This window comes from Ranitomeya variabilis, chromosome 6 (genome assembly GCF_051348905.1).
Source record: "Ranitomeya variabilis isolate aRanVar5 chromosome 6, aRanVar5.hap1, whole genome shotgun sequence".
NCBI classification, from domain to species: Eukaryota; Metazoa; Chordata; class Amphibia; order Anura; family Dendrobatidae; genus Ranitomeya; species Ranitomeya variabilis.
In genome coordinates, this window is record NC_135237.1 from 1,927,748 (window position 1) to 1,947,950 (window position 20,203).

The following is a 20,203-nucleotide window of genomic DNA, read 5'->3' on the forward strand; positions in this document are numbered from 1 at the left end:
TAGTTCCATCTTCCGAGAGCTTGTCCCTCTATAGGCTTGCTATGATCTCTGCCTGCAGAGATCATGACAGTAATGATTACAATTAAACTTTCATATATTATAGATTCATTATCCACCAACTGAAATTTGTCAGGTCTTTTATTGTTTTAATACTGATGATTTTGGCATACAACTCCTGATAACCCAAAAAACCTGTCTCAATAAATTAGCATATCAAGAAAAGGTTCTCTAAACGACCTATTACCCTAATCTTCTGAATCAACTAATTAACTCTAAACACATGCAAAAGATACCTGAGGCTTTTAAAAACTCCCTGCCTGGTTCATTACTCAAAACCCCCATCATGGGTAAGACTAGCGACTAGTGTTGAGCGATACTTTCCGATATCGGAAAGTATCGGTATCGGAAAGTATCGGCCGATACCGTCACAGTATCGGAATCCAATCCGATACCGATACCCGATCCCAATGCAAGTCAATGGGACGAAAATATCGGAATCAAAATAAACCCTTTATACACTTGTAGGTTCATTCTACATGAAGGAAAACAACTAAGAATATTGTAGGATGTATTGGGGGACGTGGCGGAGATATTAAAGGGACAGAGGTTTAGCCCAATGTAATAGAATAGCAGGATTTTTTTTTTTTTTTTATGAAGTTCGGCGTTAGAAAGAATTTGACTATGTTTTTTTTTTTTTTTTTATGTCAGATATTGATGTTTCACTACTTCCACGCCCTTCACCTTCTTTTTTACTTCTCCCACGCTTTCTTCTTAATTATCCTCATCATCAGCTTCTTTGACATCAACTTCTTCACCTTATTCATCTTCTTCTTCATCTTCTACCTATTATTTTTTGGGTTACATTGTTCATATTCTTTTTATTTTACTATTATCTTCATCATATTCAACTTCTTCATCATATTCTTATTTGTGACAGGCATTCCCGTAGTTGTTATCTATAAAAGTTTGAAGATTACACCTTCCGTTCTGCCTGTCACAAAACAGTTACATTTGTCCGCGTTCAGTTTGGCCTGCAGCATCAGGCTTTATCCAGGGGCACCACGAGGAGGAACGGACTCACCCCCATACACTGCTTAGTCTTCTTCTGCTTATAATTTACATAATATTTTTTGCTCTGATATTTTGTGTTATGCTTAATGTCCTTCTGCTCTTTGTTCTGCAGCCTCTTGTTCTTCTGCTTCTCGATCTTCCAGGTCGTCGTCGTCTCCAGGGTCGTCGTCTCCGGGGTCGTCGTCATCGGGGTGGTCTTCAGGGTCGTCGTCTCCGGGGTCGTCGTCATCGGGGTGGTCTTCGGGGTCATCGTCTCCAGGGTCGTCGTCATCACGGTGGTTGTCGTCTCTGGTGTCGTCGTCATCTTAGGGGTGGTCTTCTGGGTCATTGTGTTTAGTCTCTTGAACTTGGAAATGTAGCAGAAGGTACAAGAAGGCTGAGAAAATGCCGAGAACCAGCTGATGGAACTGGAACTCGGATGGCTACCCGAAGGTCCAAGAGCCAATGGAACTACCGAGGACCAGCTGACGTTACTGGAACCCGGTTACTAAGCAGGAGGTACCTGTGCTGAAAGCACTACCAAGGACCACCTGACGTTGGTGGAACTCGGATACCCAGAGGGAGGCACCTAAGCCAAAGGCTCTGCCCGGAACCAGCTGACGGTACTGGAACCAGGATGGGGAGCAGAAGGTACAAGAGCAAAAGACACTGCCGAGAACCAGCTGACGGTGCTGGAACCCGGATGGGTAGCCGAAGGTCCAAGAGCCAATGGAACTACCGAGGACCAGCTGACGTTACTGGAACCCGGTTACTAAGCAGGAGGTACCCGTGCCTGAAAGCACTACCAAGGACCACCTGACGTTGGTGGAACTCGGATACCAAAGGGAGGCACCTAAGCCAAAGGCTCTGCCCGGAACCAGCTGACGGTACTGGAACCAGGATGGGGAGCAGAAGGTACAAGAGCAAGTGTCTGCGTGGCTTTTGCAGGACACGATGCCGGCTGCACAGCAGGGGAACAGCTGGCGGTGCTGGACCCCACTGACACATTGGCGAGGTGTTTTTCTCTGTGCAGCTAGCACATCTGGGCCCCAACTGGCGGTTTGTTAGAGCCCAGGGTCAGCAGGAGGAGGAGCAGGAGGAGGAGGAGCAGGGGGAGGGGAGTGTAGGCCGAAGCCTGCACTGGCGGCAGCTTTGGGTCTGTTGTGTCTGCGTGGCTTTTGCAGGACACGTTGCCGGCTACACAGCAGGGGAACAGCTGGCGGTGCTGGACCCCACTGACACATTGGCGAGGTGTTTGGCTCTGTGCAGCCAGCACTTCCGGACAGCAACGATCGGTGTTGGAGCCCGGGCTCTGCAGGGGGAGCAGAGTGTAGGCCGAAGCCTACTTGAACCGATTTCAAAGGTCACCTTTAACCCCCCCTCAGGGGTTAGAAAGTAGAAGAGCCACAGCTTATGCAGCAGTAGTGCTGCACAAGTCAAAGGTTGCTCTTTTAATTTTTCTCCTTGCACACGCTGAATGAAACACGTATAACATTCAGCCCTTTATACAGTCAAACTGTGTAATGGAGGCGAGAGTTCCCTTTGTAATGAGACGCAGCACAGGTGTCAAGAATCCCACCTTGGTGCTGGGTGCAGCCTCCCGAGCGTTGTTATTTGCTGTACAGGAGTCTGCGCTGTCGTGTTATCCCCTGGCCTAGCGCCGTTAGCGCTGCCCATCTTCTGGCATCATGTAATGTCGGCCGGTGCGGTTCGCGATGCCCATGAATCCCAGCCCCGCAGTGTCTTAACATTGTTAAAACACTGCGGGGCTGGGATTCAGGGCCTGGCGCAGCACATATGTTCGCCTCTCACACTCGGGTCCTTACACCCGCTTCAGACTGTGCGGCGTCATCTGATCCCTTATCGCATGCCACGGCCATGAAGCCGCACAGTCCGAAGAAGGCGGAAGGAGAGGAGGGACAGGCGAACTGATGCACTGATCCTGCCCATGAATCACACCCTCGCAGTCCCAATAAATAAGACACCGAGGGGCGTTGTGTGGGTCAGGGCGGCCGCAGAGGCGCAGGCAGCCAAACAATGATGCCAGAAGACGGGCAGCGCTACCAAGGGGGTTGCAGCGTGTCATTACAAAGGAAAGTCACACCACCGGGACGGTTAAATGGTCACACAGAGGACACATTTCAGACGTGTTTTCAGTTCCACATGTGCGAGGAGAATACGTTTCTGAGCCACCTTGCACACATGCAGCATTACCGCTGTACAAGGTGGCTGGATAACGTAAAAACGCCTGGGGGAGGGGGGACAGGTTCCCTTCAATTTCAGTTCTTGTGTCTGCGTGGCTTTTGCAGGACACGTTGCCGGCTGCACAGCAGGGGAACAGCTGGCGGTGCTGGACCCCACTGACACATTGGCTGGTGTTTTTCTCTGTGCAGCTAGCACATCTGGGCCCCAACTGGCGGTGTGTTAGAGCCCAGGGACAGCAGGAGGAGGAGCAGGAGGAGGAGGAGCAGGGGGAGGGGAGTGTAGGCCGAAGCCTGCACTGGCGGCAGCTTTGGGTCTGTTGTGTCTGCGTGGCTTTTGCAGGACACGTTGCCGGCTACACAGCAGGGGAACAGCTGGCGGTGCTGGACCCCACTGACACATTGGCGAGGTGTTTGGCTCTGTGCAGCCAGCACTTCCGGACAGCAACTAGCGTTGTTGGAGCCCGGGCTCTGCAGGTGGAGCAGAGTTTAGGCCGAAGCCTAATTGAACCGATTTCAAAAGTCACCTTTAACCCCCCCTCAGGGGTTACAAAGTAGAAGAGCCACAGCTTATGCAGCAGCAGTGCTGCGCAAGTCAAAGGTTGCTCTTGTAATTTTTCTCCTTGCACACGCTGAATGGAACACGTATAACATTCAGCCCTTTATACAGTCAAACTGTGTTGGAGGCGAGAGTTCCCTTTGTAATGAGACGCAGCACAGGTGTCAAGAATCCCACCTTGGTGCTGGGTGCAGCCTCCTGAGCGTTGTTATTTGCTGTACAGGAGTCTGCGCTGTCGTGTTATCCCCTGGCCTAGCGCCGTTAGCGCTGCCCATCTTCTGGCATCATGTAATGTCGGCCGGTGCGGTTCGCGATGCCCATGAATCCCAGCCCCGCAGTGTCTTAACATTGTTAAAACACTGCGGGGCTGGGATTCAGGGCCTGGCGCAGCACATATGTTCGCCTCTCACACTCGGGTCCTTACACCCGCTTCAGACTGTGCGGCGTCATCTGATCCCTTATCGCATGCCACGGCCATGAAGCCGCACAGTCCGAAGAAGGCGGAAGGAGAGGAGGGACAGGCGAACTGATGCACTGATCCTGCCCATCAATCACACCCTCGCAGTCCCATTAAATAAGACAACGAGGGGCGTTGTGTGGGTCAGGGCGGCCGCAGAGGCGCAGCCAGCCAAACAATGATGCCAGAAGACGGGCAGCGTTACCAAGGAGCTTGTTGCGTGTGTCAATACAAAGTCAAATCACACCTGAGGGATGTTTTAATGGTCACAGAGGACACATTTTAGACGTGTTCACTTCAACATGGGCAAGGAGAATAAGTTTCTGAGCCACCTTGAACACATGCAGCATTACTGCTGTTCAAGGTAGCTGTAAAACATAGAAACACCTGGGGGAGGGGGGACAGGTTCCCTTCAATTTCAGTTCTTGTGTCTGCGTGGCGGTCGCAGGACACGTTGCCGGCTACACAGCAGGGGAACAGCTGGCGGTGCTGAACCCCACTGACACATTGGCTGGTGTTTTTCTCTGTGCAGCTAGCACATCTGGGCAAAAACTGGCGGTGTTAGAGCCCAGGGTCAGCAGGAGGAGCAGGGGGAGCGGAGTGTAGGCCGAAGCCTGCACTCGAGCAAGTTGAAAGGAAACCTTTAACCCCCCCCCCCCCCCCCCAGGCGTTTGTAGCTAAAAGAGCCATTGTGTACAGCACTAATGCTGGAAAAGGTAAACTTAGCTCTTTTAATTATGGTCCTTGTACATGCGGAACCTAACATTTATGAAATGTGTCTCCTCACAGCGTTAAACCGTCCGGTAGGTGGAACTTTCCTTTGTCGTGTGACGCAGCACAGCCATCATTTTTACCCCCTTGGCGCCGTGCGCCGCCTCCTCAGCGTTGTTTGAATCTGTCCCGGAGCCTGCGCTGTTAGGTTAGCCCTTGGCCATGCACACATGTTGCGCTGCCCGTCTTCTGACCTCATTTGGTGTCAGGCTGGCTGCGCCTGTGCGGGTGCGCTGGCCGAGATCCCGCCTCGCAGTGTCGTCTAATGTAATCCCACCGCGGGCCTGTGATCCGTGCCCGTGCGCAGTGCATATCCTCTCCTCTCACTCCCCTCCCTACGGCTTTTTCAGACTGTGCGGTGTCACGGCCGTGGCATGCTATTAGGGACCAGCTGACATCGCACAGTCTGAAGAAGCCGTAGGGAGATGAGTGAGAGGCGAGGATATGCACTGCGCACGGGCACGGATCACAGGCCCGCGGTGGGATTACATTAGACGACACTGCGAGGCGGGATCTCGGCCAGCGCACCCGCACAGGCGCAGCCAGCCTGACACCAAATGAGGTCAGAAGACGGGCAGCGCAACATGTGTGCATGGCCAAGGGCTAACCTAACAGCGCAGGCTCCGGGACAGATTCAAACAACGCTGAGGAGGGGGCGCACGGCGCCAAGGGGGTAAAAATGATGGCTGTGCTGCGTCACACGACAAAGGAAAGTTCCACCTACCGGACGGTTTAACGCTGTGTGGGGACACATTTCATAAGTGTTAGGTTCAGCATGTGCAAGGAGCATCACGAAAAGAGGCACTTTTTCCCTTTGCATCATTACTGCTGCACAAGGTGGCTCCTTCAGTAACAAACGCCTGGGGGGGGGGGGGGGTCAGGTTCCCTTACATTTAACTTGTTGTGTCTGCGTGGCGGTCGCAGTACACGTTGCCGTATACACAGCAGGGGAACAGCTGGCGGTGCTGAACCCCACTAACACATTGGCGAGGTGTTTGGCTCTGTGCGTACAGCACTTCTGGACGGCAACTAGCGGTGTTGGAGCCCAGGGACAGGTGGAGGAGGAGGAGGTTGGAGGAGGTTGGAGGAGGTAGGAGGGATTGCCACACACACAGCAGGGGAACAGCTGACGTTACTGAACCCCAATAACAGAGGAGGGACTGTTGACTGTGCGTACAGCACTTCTGGACGGCAACTGGCGGTGTTGGAGCCCAGGGACAGGTGGAGGAGGAGGAGGTTGGAGGAGGTTGGAGGAGGTAGGAGGGATTGCCACACACACAGCAGGGGAACAGCTGACGTTACTGAACCCCAATAACAGAGGAGGGACTGTTGACTGTGCGTACAGCACTTCTGGACGGCAACTGGCGGTGTTGGAGCCCAGGGACAGGTGGAGGAGGAGGAGGTTGGAGGAGGTTGGAGGAGGTAGGAGGGATTGCCACACACACAGCAGGGGAACAGCTGACGTTACTGAACCCCAATAACAGAGGAGGGACTGTTGACTGTGCGTACAGCACTTCTGGACGGCAACTGGCGGTGTTGGAGCCCAGGGACAGGTGGAGGAGGAGGAGGTTGGAGGAGGTTGGAGGAGGTAGGAGGGATTGCCACACACACAGCAGGGGAACAGCTGATGTTACTGAACCCCAATAACAGAGGAGGGACTGTTGACTGTGCGTACAGCACTTCTGGACGGCAACTGGCGGTGTTGGAGCCCAGGGACAGGTGGAGGAGGAGGAGGTTGGAGGAGGTTGGAGGAGGTAGGAGGGATTGCCACACACACAGCAGGGGAACAGCTGACGTTACTGAACCCCAATAACAGAGGAGGGACTGTTGACTGTGCGTACAGCACTTCTGGACGGCAACTGGCGGTGTTGGAGCCCAGGGACAGGTGGAGGAGGAGGAGGTTGGAGGAGGTTGGAGGAGGTAGGAGGGATTGCCACACACACAGCAGGGGAACAGCTGACGTTACTGAACCCCAATAACAGAGGAGGGACTGTTGACTGTGCGTACAGCACTTCTGGACGGCAACTGGCGGTGTTGGAGCCCAGGGACAGGTGGAGGAGGAGGAGGTTGGAGGAGGTTGGAGGAGGTAGGAGGGATTGCCACACACACAGCAGGGGAACAGCTGACGTTACTGAACCCCAATAACAGAGGAGGGACTGTTGACTGTGCGTACAGCACTTCTGGACGGCAACTGGCGGTGTTGGAGCCCAGGGACAGGTGGAGGAGGAGGAGGTTGGAGGAGGTTGGAGGAGGTAGGAGGGATTGCCACACACACAGCAGGGGAACAGCTGACGTTACTGAACCCCAATAACAGAGGAGGGACTGTTGACTGTGCGTACAGCACTTCTGGACGGCAACTGGCGGTGTTGGAGCCCAGGGACAGGTGGAGGAGGAGGAGGTTGGAGGAGGTTGGAGGAGGTAGGAGGGATTGCCACACACACAGCAGGGGAACAGCTGACGTTACTGAACCCCAATAACAGAGGAGGGACTGTTGACTGTGCGTACAGCACTTCTGGACGGCAACTGGCGGTGTTGGAGCCCAGGGACAGGTGGAGGAGGAGGAGGTTGGAGGAGGTTGGAGGAGGTAGGAGGGATTGCCACACACACAGCAGGGGAACAGCTGACGTTACTGAACCCCAATAACAGAGGAGGGACTGTTGACTGTGCGTACAGCACTTCTGGATGGCAACTGGCGGTGTTGGAGCCCAGGGACAGGTGGAGGAGGAGGAGGTTGGAGGAGGTTGGAGGAGGTAGGAGGGATTGCCACACACACAGCAGGGGAACAGCTGACGTTACTGAACCCCAATAACAGAGGAGGGACTGTTGACTGTGCGTACAGCACTTCTGGACAGCAACTGGCGGTGTTGGAGCCCAGGGACAGGTGGAGGAGGAGGAGGTTGGAGGAGGTTGGAGGAGGTAGGAGGGATTGCCACACACACAGCAGGGGAACAGCTGACGTTACTGAACCCCAATAACAGAGGAGCGACTGTTGACTGTGCGTACAGCACTTCTGGACGGCAACTAGCGGTGTTGGAGCCCAGGGGCAGGTGGAAAAGCAGAGGAACACAATGTAGGCCGAAGCCTGAGAAAGTCGAAAGGGAACCTTTAACCCCCCCCCAAGGCGTTTGTAGCTGAAAGAGCCAGCTTGTGCAGCACAAAAGATGCAAAAGGAAAAGGTGGCTCTTTTCATCATGCTCCTTGCAAACACAGAACTAAACACTTATAAAATGTGTCCCCTGAAGCCGTGAAACCGTCCCGGAGGTGGGACTTTCCTTCGTAATATGACGCAGCACAGCCATCATTACTACCCCCCCGCCGCCGTGCCCCGGCTCCTCAGCGTTGTTTGATTCCGTCCCGGAGCCTGCGCTGTTATGTTATCCCGTGGCCAGGCACACTTAGCGCTGCCCATCTTCTGACATCATTTGGTGTCAGGCTGGCTGCGCCTGTGCGGCCGCGCTGGCCGAGAGCCCGCCTCGCAGTGTCTTCTGATGTAATCCCACTGGGGGCCTGGGATCCATGGCCATGCGCAGTGCATATCCTCGCCTCTCACTCCCCTCCCTACGGCTTCTTTTCCAGACTGTGCGGTGTCACGGCCGTGGCATGCTATTAGGGACCAGCTGACACCGAACAGTCTGAAGAAGCCATAGGGAGATGAGTGAGAGGTGGAGGTTCAGATATGCACTGCGCATGTCCATAGATCCCAGGCCCCCAGTGGGATTAAATCAGAAGACACTGCGAGGCGGGCTCTCGGCCAGCGTGGCCGCACAGGCGCAGCCAGCCTGACACCAAATGATGCCAGAAGACGGGCAGCGCTAAGTGTGCCTGGCCACGGGATAACATAACAGCGCAGGCTCCGGGACGGAATCAAACAACGCTGAGGAGCCGGGGCGCGGCGCCGGGGGGGTAGGAATGACGGCTGTGCTGCGTCATATTACGAAGGAAAGTCCCACCTCCGGGACGGTTTTACGGTATCAGTGGACACATTTTATAAGTGTTAAGTTTTGCGTGTGCAAGGAGCAAAACCAAAATAGCTACCTTTTTCCTTGTGCAGCATTACTGCTGCACAAGGTGGCTCTTTCAGTAACAAACGCCTTGGGGGGGGGGGACAGATTCCCTTACATTTCAGTTGTTGTGTCAGCGTGGCGGTCGCATGACACATTGCCGGCTACACAGCTGGGGATCAGCTGACGTTACTGAAACCCAATAACACTGGGTCGTATGTTTTCACTGTGCAGACGGCACGTCTGAGCCTCAACTGGCGGTGTTGGAGCCCAGGAATTTAAGTTCAGGTGGTAGAAAGATGAACACAACAGGAGACCTGGATAACGTATACAGTGACCTAATTTTTTAATCAGGAGGAGGAGTGGCAAATTCCTGCGAGATCCAGGCCTTGTTCATTTTCAGGAAAGTAAGCCGGTCAACGTTATCGGAGGATAGTCGCATGCGACGGTCAGTTAGTACACCACCTGCAGCACTAAAGACACGTTCCGATAATACACTGGCCGCAGGGCAAGACAGCACCTCCAATGCATACTGGCTTAGCTCTGGCCATGTATCCAGCTTTGAGACCCAAAACTTGAAAGGGGAAGAGCCGTCTGGGAGTACAGCAAGAGGGCAAGACATGTAGTCTGTCACCATCTGACGGAACCGTTGCCTCCTGCTGACTGGAGCCGTCTGTGATGGTGTAGACTTTTGTGGGGGGCACACAAAACTGTGCCACAGTTGGGCCATACTGGTCTTGCCTTGGGCAGAGGCACTGCTTCTGCTCCCTCTTTGTGCAGAGCCTCCACCACTGCCTGGACGCACTGAGCTGCTTTGTAATGCACTAGCAGCACTTCTCTCAGTTGGAATGGAGAAGATGATGGAATTCACCAGTGTGTCTTGGTACTCCCGCATTTTTCGCTCCCGGTTCAACGGTGTGATGAGGCTTTCTACGTTGTCCCGGTAGCGAGGATCGAGGAGGGTGAACACCCAATAATCAGACATGTTGAGAATGTGGTCGATGCGGCGGTCGTTTCTCAGGCACTGCAGCATGTAATCCACCATGTGCTGCAGACTGCCAACTGCCCAAGAAACGCTGTCCCCAGCTGGAGGCGTGATCTCTGCCCGCTCGTCATCACCCCACCCTCGCTGTACACACTGAGTACTGGACAATTCGGGAACTCCCTCCTCTGGACGGATGTCTTCCTCCTCCATTGACTCCTCCTCATCCTCCTCACAAACTGTCCCCTGCCTACGCGTTTGTGAGGAACCACGTGGCGCTGACTGTCCAGAAGATGATGGAAGTGGTGAATCCTCATCCTCCACCTCTTCCACAACATCATCCCTTAGCGCTTGCAGTGATTTTTCAAGCAGGCAGATAAGGGGGACAGTCATGCTGACTAGTGCATCATCTGCACTCGCCATCCGCGTGGAATAATCAAAGGGACGCAAAACCTGGCAGACATCCTTCATAGTGGCCCACTCTGTGGTTGTGAAGTCTGTACGGCGCTGACTGCGACTTTTTTGCGCCTGATACAGCTGGTACTCCATTACAGCTTGCTGCTGCTCACACAACCGCTCCAACATATGTAACGTGGAATTCCACCTGGTAGGTAGGTCACATATGATGCGATGTTCCGGCAGGCGGTGTCGGCGCTGCAGAGCCGCAATGCGCGCTTTTGCCGTGCTGGAACGCCGCAAGTGAGCACACTCTAGGCGGACCTTGTGCAGCAGTGCATCAAGATCCGGATAGTCCCTCAAAAAACTCTGCACGACCAAATTGAGCACATGTGCCAGACATGGGATGTGAGTGAGGTTGCCGAGGCCCAGGGCTGCCACCAGATTTCGGCCATTATCACACACTACCATGCCTGGCTGGAGATTCGCTGGCTCAAACCACACATCGCTCTCCTGCTTGATGGCATTCCAGAGCTCCTGCGCTGTGTGGCTACGATTCCCCAAAAAAATTAATTTCAAGACGGCCTGTTGACGTTTGGCCACGGCTGTGCTCATGTCGGTCGTAACAGGTACACGTTCATCACGGGTCCATGTGGAGGTGGACTGTGACGGCTCCTGCAGCGATGATTCTGAGGAACTGGTGTAAGAGGAGGAGTCAATGCGTACAGAATGGATTCCTGCAATCCTTGGAGTGGGCAGGACACGTCCTGCGCCACTCGCACGGTCTGTACCCGGCTCAACTACATTAACCCAATGGGCAGTGAGGGAAAGGTATCGCCCCTGTCCATGTTGACTGGTCCACGCATCGGTGGTGAGGTGGACCTTGCTACTGACGGCGTTCAGTAGCGCGTGTTTTATGTGTCCCTCAACATGCTTGTGCAGGGCAGGGATGGCTTGCCTGCTGAAGTAAAAGCGGCTGGGCACACTGTACTGTGGGACTGCCAATGACATCAAGTCACGGAAGCTGTCAGTCTCCACCAGCCTGAATGACAGCATTTCCAGTGACAGAAGTTTGGCAATGCCTGCAGTCAGAGCCTGTGCTCGTGGGTGGTTTGACGAGAAAGGCCGCCTTTTCTCCCATGCCTGTACTACCGATGGCTGTAGACTGGGCTGGGAGTGTGTGGTTGACTGGGAAAGTGGTGCTGCGGGTGGAATGACAGCGGGTCTCTGGACAACAGGGCCAGAGGTTCTTCCACGGCGATCCTGGGAGGAAGCCGAACCAGCTGCGTGTGAGCTAGAGGAAGAGGCAACACGAGCTGAAGAGGTGGTAGCTGCCGCTGTTGGTTGGCCTAGCTCTTCAGTGTGTTTGTCTAACTCCGCCGGGTGCCTGTTGCGCACATGTTTCCACATGTTGGAGGTATTGAGGTTGGCGACTTTTTGACCTCTTTTGATTTTTTGATGACACACCTTGCATCTGACATAGCAAATGTCATCTGCAACTGTGTCAAAAAAGGACCAGGCACTGCAAGTCTTGGGAGCCCCCCTTTTGACTTTTGGAAGAGACATGCTCCTTACGGGTGCCAAAGCGGAGGCTGCAGGATCCGCAGTCTTCCCCCTCCCTCTCCCTCTTTGGGCCGTACGGGGAATCTCTTCCTCAGAGCTGCTCCCACCACCTTCCTGTCCCTGACGCCAAGATGGGTCAAGGACCTCATCATCTACACTACCCTCTGCCCCCAACTGCTCCTCCTGGGTAGTCTCAGCAGCAGAGCACGCACCAGTAAGTGGCACCTGAGTGTCATCATCAGCTGATGCGGCCTGCGAGGTGGTGACCGGAGCCACTGGCCCACCCGCCTCTTCAGAGGAAGACAGAAAAAGCGGTTGGGCATCACTGCACCCTGCCTCTTCTTCCATTTCTCCAATGCTGCTTGGCTGGCCCCCTGTTTCCAAGCCAAGAGATGATTCAGAGAACAGAAGTAGAGACTGCTCCTGTCCTGGGATCTCTGTCTGCCTGGGCAATTTTGCAGGTGGTGAAGAGACAGATGGCTGCTCTCCAGTGCTCTGTGTCTGAGAGGATGTGGCACTAATGGAAGTTGATGCATTAGCTGCCATCCATCCCACAACGGCTTCAATTTGGTCTTGACGCAGCAGCGGTGTACGGCGCTCGGCGACAAAGCTGCGCATGAACGACTGTTCCCTTGTGAAAGTGGGTGCTGATGACTCACCGGTGCCCGCAGCAGGCACAGAATCCCCACGTCCCCTCCCTGCTCCGCGCCCACGCCCACGTGCCTTACTCACTGCCTTCTTCATCTTGGTTGACTGATAAAGATAAGCAGAAAAGTACTAACGGCTTTGTGTGCTTATTCCTGAGCAACTCCTCCTAACAGGTATAAGACACACTAATTTTCTAAAGTGTGGACTAGACTTGAATATGAGCTAATGTGGCCTACACAAATGTAAAGTGGTGTAACTGGTGTGTTTGGTGAACTTTATTATTTATTTATTTTTTTGGGGCTGAACTGACAACGGATAGAGCTGCAGTCACACGGAGACCGTGCAGACAGACGTAAACGGCGCTGCAAGGCCCAAAAACCCTCCTCTACTTTATCCTATGTAGTGTTTTTCCACAAATTAGCTGGAGACGGGTGGAAAGACACTAATAGGATTTTTTAAAATTAATTAGCAGCAGACTACACTACTTGAAAACAAAATGAAAATTGATTTGGCGGTATGACGCAGTGAACAACCCTGAGCTGGAGACAACCAAGCTACGGCTGCTCACAGACTACAGGGCGAGCTGCAGTCACACGGAGACCGTGCAGACAGCCGTAAACGGCGCTGCAAGGCCCAAAAACCCTCCTCTACTTTATCCTATGTAGTGTTTTTCCACAAATTAGCTGGAGACGGGTGGAAAGACACTAATAGGAATTTTTGGAAAAAATGTGCAGCAGCCTGCACTACTTCAAAAAAAAAAAAAAAAAGGACAGTATGAGGCAATGAACCACCCTCCCTGAACTGAATACAACCAGCTATGGATGGCCTATGTGGCTGCACTCAGACTAGAGAGTGGGCTGCACTCACACACACACACAGAGAGACCTTGCAGATCGCTGTGAAAACAGCGCTACAAGGCAAAAGGAAGGTGATTAGTAGGTGAACACAGCGGTTGCTAAATTAGCCTTTGGAAAGCACAAAGAAGCAAATCGCTATCTCTAAACTGTCCCTCAGTCAGCAAACAGCGTCCTGTCACTAACTGAATTCACAGCAGAGTGATCGCAAAATGGCGCCAGCGACTTTTAAACTGCATCATGACATCATTTAAGCAGCCAATCACAGCCTTGCCAGTAGTTTCATGCCCTCCATGCTAAACAGGATGTGCCCACACTTGGAATCTTTCTCATTGGCTGAATTTCTGAATTTTGAATCATGGAACTTCCGATTCCGGTATCCGATACGCGCCAAGTATCGGAATCCCGGTATCGGAATTCCGATACCGCAAGTATCGGCCGATACCCGATACTTGCGGTATCGGAATGCTCAACACTACTAGCGACCTGACAGATGTCAAGAAGGCCATCATTGACACCCTCAAGCAAGAGGGTAAGACCCAGAAAGAAATTTCTCAACAAATAGGCTGTTCCCAGAGTGCTGTATCAAGGCACCTCAATGGTAAGTCTGTTGGAAGGAAACAATGTGGCAGAAAACGCTGTACAACGAGAAGAGGTGACCGGACCCTGAGGAAGATTGTGGAGAAGGACCGATTCCAGACCTTGGGGAACCTGAGGAAGCAGTGGACTGAGTCTGGTGTGGAAACATCCAGAGCCACCGTGCACAGGCGTGTGCAGGAAATGGGCTACAGGTGCCGCATTCCCCAGGAAGCGCCTGACCTGGGCTACAGAGAAGCAGCACTGGACTGTTGCTAAGTGGTCCCAAGTACTTTTTTCTGATGAAAGCAAATTTTGCATGTCATTCGGAAATCAAGGTGCCAGAGTCTGGAGGAAGACTGGGGAGAAGGAAATGCCAAAATGCCTGAAGTCCAGTGTCAAGTACCCACAGTCAGTGATGGTGTGGGGTGCCATGTCAGCTGCTGGTGTTGGTCCACTGTGTTTCATCAAGGGCAGGGTCAATGCAGCTAGCTATCAGGAGATTTTGGAGCACTTCATGCTTCCATCGGCTGAAATGCTTTATGGAGATGAAGATTTCATTTTTCAGCACGACCTGGCACCTGCTCACAGTGCCAAAACCACTGGTAAATGGTTTACTGACCATGGTATTACTGTGCTCAATTGGCCTGCCAACTCTCCTGACCTGAACCCCATAGAGAATCTGTGGGATATTGTGAAGAGAAAGTTGAGAGACGCAAGACCCAACACTCTGGATGAGCTTAAGGCCGCTATTGAAGCATCCTGGGCCTCCATAACATCTCAGCAGTGTCACAGGCTGATTGCCTCCATGCCACGCCGCATTGAAGCAGTCATTTCTGCCAAAGGATTCCCGACCAAGTATTGAGTGCATAACTGAACATTATTATTTGATGGTTTTTTTGTTTGTTATTAAAAAACACTTTTATTTGATTGGACGGGTGAAATATGCTAATTTATTGAGACAGGTTTTTTGGGTTATCAGGAGTTGTATGCCAAAATCATCAGTATTAAAACAATAAAAGACCTGACAAATTTCAGTTGGTGGATAATGAATCTATAATATATGAAAGTTTAATTGTAATCATTACATTATGGTAAATAATGAAATTTAACACTATATGCTAATTTTTTGAGAAGGACCTGTATATATGTCATTCACACACACACACACATATATATATATTTCATACAGCGCTAGATAGCAGAATAGTCGGCAATTCAATTGTCGGCTATTGCCATCTCCTTCCCAAACCCGACAGGATATGAGACATGGTTACATACAGTAAACCATCTCATATCCCTTTTTTTTTTTTTACATATTCCTCACTACTAATGTTAGAAGTGTCTGTGTGCAAAATTTGGGAGCTCTAGGTGTTAAAATAAAGGGTTAAATCATGGAAAAAACTGTTGTGGGCTCCCGCGCAATTTTCTCCGCCAGAGTGGGAAAGCCAGTGACTGAGGGCAGATATTAATAGCCAGGAGAGGGTCCATGGTTATTGGCCCCCCCTGGCTACAAACATCTGCCCCCAGCCACCCCAGAAAAGGCACATCTGGAAGATGCGCCTATTCTGGCACTTAGCCTCTCTCTTCCCACTCCCGTGTAGCGGTGGGATATGGGGTAATGAAGGGTTAATGTCACCTTGCTATTGTAAGGTGATATTAAGCCTGGTTAATAATGGAGAGGCGTCAATAAGACACCTATCCATTATTAATCCAATACTAGTAAAGGGTTAATAAAACACACATTATTAAAAAGTATTTTAATGAAATAAAGATACAGGGTGTTGTAATTTGTTTATTATACGCTCAATCCAAATGACGACCCTTGTCTAATGGAAAAAAAGTAAAAATAAAACAACAATATCCCATACCTGTCCGCCGTACAGTCATGTCCCACGACGTAAATCCATCTGAAGGGGTTAAATAATTTTACAAGCAGGAGCTCTGCTAATGCAGCTGTGCTTCTGCCTGTAAAAACTGGAAATGAATGGATTGCAGGGGACCGTAGCTACCTAGACTTGCGGTGCTGCGCCCCCTGCTGGCATAACCTCATATGAACTCTAGGAAGGTGAGTATAGCATGATTTTTTATTTTTTTTAGTATTTTTAACATTATATATTTTTACTATAATGACTCAGATAAAATATATATGAGGCCCCTGGGTCCCCCAGTGAATTTTACCAATGATTGCTTTTAGTAGTGGCACTTGAGGGACTAGATCATTGGTAAAATTCACTGGGGTGACCCAGGGACCTCATATACAGTATATTTTATCTAAGTCATTATATACAATTTTTTGTGTTCATTTTGTACTCCTGGAATTTCACCGGATTCTTGTTGACACTACTGGCACACCACTGCCCTAATCTATACCTTTATTGTGTGGACCTAGTTGTTTCTACATCTTCCTCCTTCCGGTGATATTAGATATACTTTCCCACAGCGTGGTTCCAAGACCGGGATTTTCTTGTATACTGGCCCTTGGAATACTTCTATGTGAGGACATACGTTCTTTTTTCTTGCGGACTCGCTTTACCATTAGTGGCATAGCGACTAGTTTCTGAGCGCCTTTTTGTACTTTTACTATTTTGTAACACCACCTTTGGCTTTTACCACTGCCTTGATCTATTAGATGTTCATGATGAGAGCAGCCTCTCCTCACTATTGTCACACCCACCATGTGAGAGCTGCCTCTCCTCATCAGGTCACACCCACCATGTGAGAGCAGCCTCTCCTCATCAGGTCACACCCACCATGTGAGAGCAGCCTCTCCTCATCAGGTCACACCCACCTGGTAAGAGCTGCCTCTCCTCATCAGGTCACACCCTCCTGGTGAGAGCTGCCTCTCCTCACTATTGTCACACCCACCATGTGAGAGCAGCCTCTCCTCTCACCCACCATGTGAGAGCTGCCTCTCCTCATCAGGACACACCCTCCTGGTGAGAGCAGCCTCTCCTCACTATTGTCACACCCACCATGTGAGAGCTGCCTCTCCTCATCAGGTCACACCCTCCTGGTAAGATCAGCCTCTCCTCACCGTTGTCACACCCTCCTGGTGAGAGCTGCCTCTCCTCATCAGGTCACACCCACCATGTGAGAGCAGCCTCTCCTCATCAGGTCACACCCACCATGTGAGAGCAGCCTCTCCTCATCAGGTCACACCCTCCTGGTGAGAGCTGCCTCTCCTCACTATTGTCACACCCACCATGTGAGAGCAGCCTCTCCTCTCACCCACCATGTGAGAGCTGCCTCTCCTCATCAGGACACACCCTCCTGGTGAGAGCAGCCTCTCCTCACTATTGTCACACCCACCATGTGAGAGCTGCCTCTCCTCATCAGGTCACACCCTCCTGGTAAGATCAGCCTCTCCTCACCGTTGTCACACCCTCCTGGTGAGAGCTGCCTCTCCTCATCAGGTCACACCCACCATGTGAGAGCTGCCTCTCCTCATCAGGTCACACCCACCATGTGAGAGCAGCCTCTCCTCATCAGGTCACACCCACCATGTGAGAGCAGCCTCTCCTCATCAGGTCACACCCACCTGGTAAGAGCTGCCTCTCCTCATCAGGTCACACCCTCCTGGTGAGAGCTGCCTCTCCTCACTATTGTCACACCCACCATGTGAGAGCAGCCTCTCCTCTCACCCACCATGTGAGAGCTGCCTCTCCTCATCAGGTCACACCCTCCTGGTAAGAGCTGCCTCTCCTCATCAGGTCACACCCTCCTGGTAAGAGCGGCCTCTCCTCATCAGGTCACACCCACCATGTGAGAGCAGCCTCTCCTCACTATTGTCACACCCACCATGTGAGAGCAGCCTCTCCTCACACCCACCATGTGAGAGCGGCCTCTCCTCACCGTTGTCACACCCTCCTGGTAAGAGCGGCCTCTCCTCATCAGGTCACACCCTCCTGGTGAGAGCAGCCTCTCCTCACTCCCACCATGTGAGAGCTGCCTCTCCTCATCAGGTCACACCCTCCTGGTAAGATCAGCCTCTCCTCACCGTTGTCACACCCTCCTGGTAAGAGCTGCCTCTCCTCATCAGGTCACACCCTCCTGGTGAGAGCTGCCTCTCCTCATCAGGTCACACCCTCCTGGTGAGAGCAGCCTCTCCTCACTATTGTCACACCCACCATGTGAGAGCTGCCTCTCCTCATCAGGTCACACCCTCCTGGTAAGATCAGCCTCTCCTCACCGTTGTCACACCCTCCTGGTAAGATCAGCCTCTCCTCACCGTTGTCACACCCTCCTGGTAAGAGCAGCCTCTCCTCACCGTTGTCACACCCTCCTGGTAAGAGCATCCTCTCCTCACCGTTGTCACACCCTCCTGGTAAGAGCATCCTCTCCTCACCGTTGTCACACCCTCCTGGTAAGAGCAGCCTCTCCTCACCATTGTCTCACCCTCCTGGTAAGAGCAGCCTCTCCTCACTGTTGTCACACCCTCCTGGTAAGAGCAGCCTCCCACCATTGTCACTGTCCATAAAAGCCGACATGTCCACCTTGATCTCACCCTGGTGGATTTCAGCTGGTAGAAAAAATTGTGTCCTACCCACGGAGGTGATGAATGCACACGGGTTGCAAACCTCCTAGGTTGCAAATCTAGTTTTCTGGCGGCTGTTTTACTGTGAGGTTGGGAAAGACACGTGCCCATGAAATGGCCCTTTCTACCACAGTAAACCCCCCCCTTTTGGCCAAACAGACAGTTTACCAGAGTGAGTTGCCGCACCCACCTGCATGGGTTCCTCAGTTGGCTCAGTACCCCGATCTCCCTAGACCCCGGACCACCTGCATTCAGGGGTGTCTCCCTACGTCTCTGGTGAAGATGGCGATCAGCCCGGATCGCCGAGGACATAGGTGCCTCAAGGGAGAATGGAGTCTCAGACAGAGTTAAGGCATCCTTCACCCTTAGCCCAGGATCACACTTGCATGTGCAATGCGAGAAACCCGCATCTATACCCGGCACTGCGGCTGGCACTCGGGACTGGAGTGTACGGCTGCATAGAAATACATGCTTCTGAACACTCCGGTCACGAGTGCCGGCAGCAGTGCTCCGGTCACGAGTGCCGGGTATTGATGCGAGAGACTCGTGCGAGTTTCTCGTATTGCACACGCAAATGTGACCCCAGCCTTAGTGATATCCCATCACAGAGCTGTCTACGGAGTGCGGGGTCATTCCACTTGGTATCCGTTGCTCACCTCTGGAACTCAGAGCAATATTCCTCTGCAGGCCGGTCTCCTTGCTGAAGTCGGTGTAGTGTGGACTCGGCCAAGGAGACGCGGTTGTTGTCGTATATAAGGTCCAGTGCCTGAAAAAATTCCTCCACCGTCTGAAGCGACGGGAAGTCAGACGGGAGAGAAAACTCCCATGCTTGTGGGTTCCCCTGAAGGAGCAAGATTATTATCCACATACGTTGCTCCTCTGTACCTGAGGAAACAGGACATAACCTGAAGTAGAGTTTACAGGCCTCACGGAACACAGCAAACTTGTCAAGCCTCCCAGAGAACCTGTCAGGCAAAGCCATCTTGGGCTCCACTATGGTTTGCCTGGGAGACGCTATTCCCACATCAGATGTATTAGGGTGCTGCCAGCAACCGTGTATAAATCTGCCACCTCCAGACTGAGCTGCTGCAGTTACCCTGTCAGAGCAGTGATAGGGTCCATAATGGATCAGAAAAAATGGTTATGTAAGAGCTAATGCCATGACACAGCTGTTGGGTGCCCGGGACCAGGGGTTGCTTCCCTGTCCCTAACGCTAGGGGGCTCCCTAGCTCGCCCCATTCCCTCAGCCTCTCCTCATCAGGTCACACCCTCCTGTGACTGCAGTACGTCATGGACCATAAACTCTAGAATCATTTGTTTTTATGTATTGATTTTTCCTTTTACTTTCAAGCACCCTTCAGCTCCCCCTTGCTTTGTCTGTTAGGAGACAGGTGAGGAATGCAGCTCCATATGTTGGGTAATCATTTATTCATTTGTCTTTTTCAGATCCGAGAACTGGTTCCTGAGTCTCAGGCTTACATGGATCTATTAGCATTTGAAAGAAAATTGGACCAAACCATAATGAGAAAACGAGTTGATATCCAAGAAGCTCTAAAGAGACCGATGAAGGTAAAAGGAATCTGCAGAATTATGAGGGGCTAGTCCATG

At 52.2% G+C, this 20,203-nt stretch overlaps 1 protein-coding gene across 3 annotated transcripts in view; it reads left to right on the forward strand.

Annotated features, from left to right (window-relative positions):
• Positions 1–20,203, forward strand: part of SMARCD3 (SWI/SNF related BAF chromatin remodeling complex subunit D3) — a 281,961-nt gene that overhangs the window by 200,359 nt on the left and 61,399 nt on the right. For all 3 annotated transcript variants that reach the window (XM_077267719.1, XM_077267720.1, XM_077267718.1), the window contains exon 4: positions 20,042–20,164. In XM_077267719.1, coding sequence (XP_077123834.1) covers positions 20,042–20,164 — 123 coding nt within the window. The remainder of the gene's footprint in view (positions 1–20,041; positions 20,165–20,203) is intronic.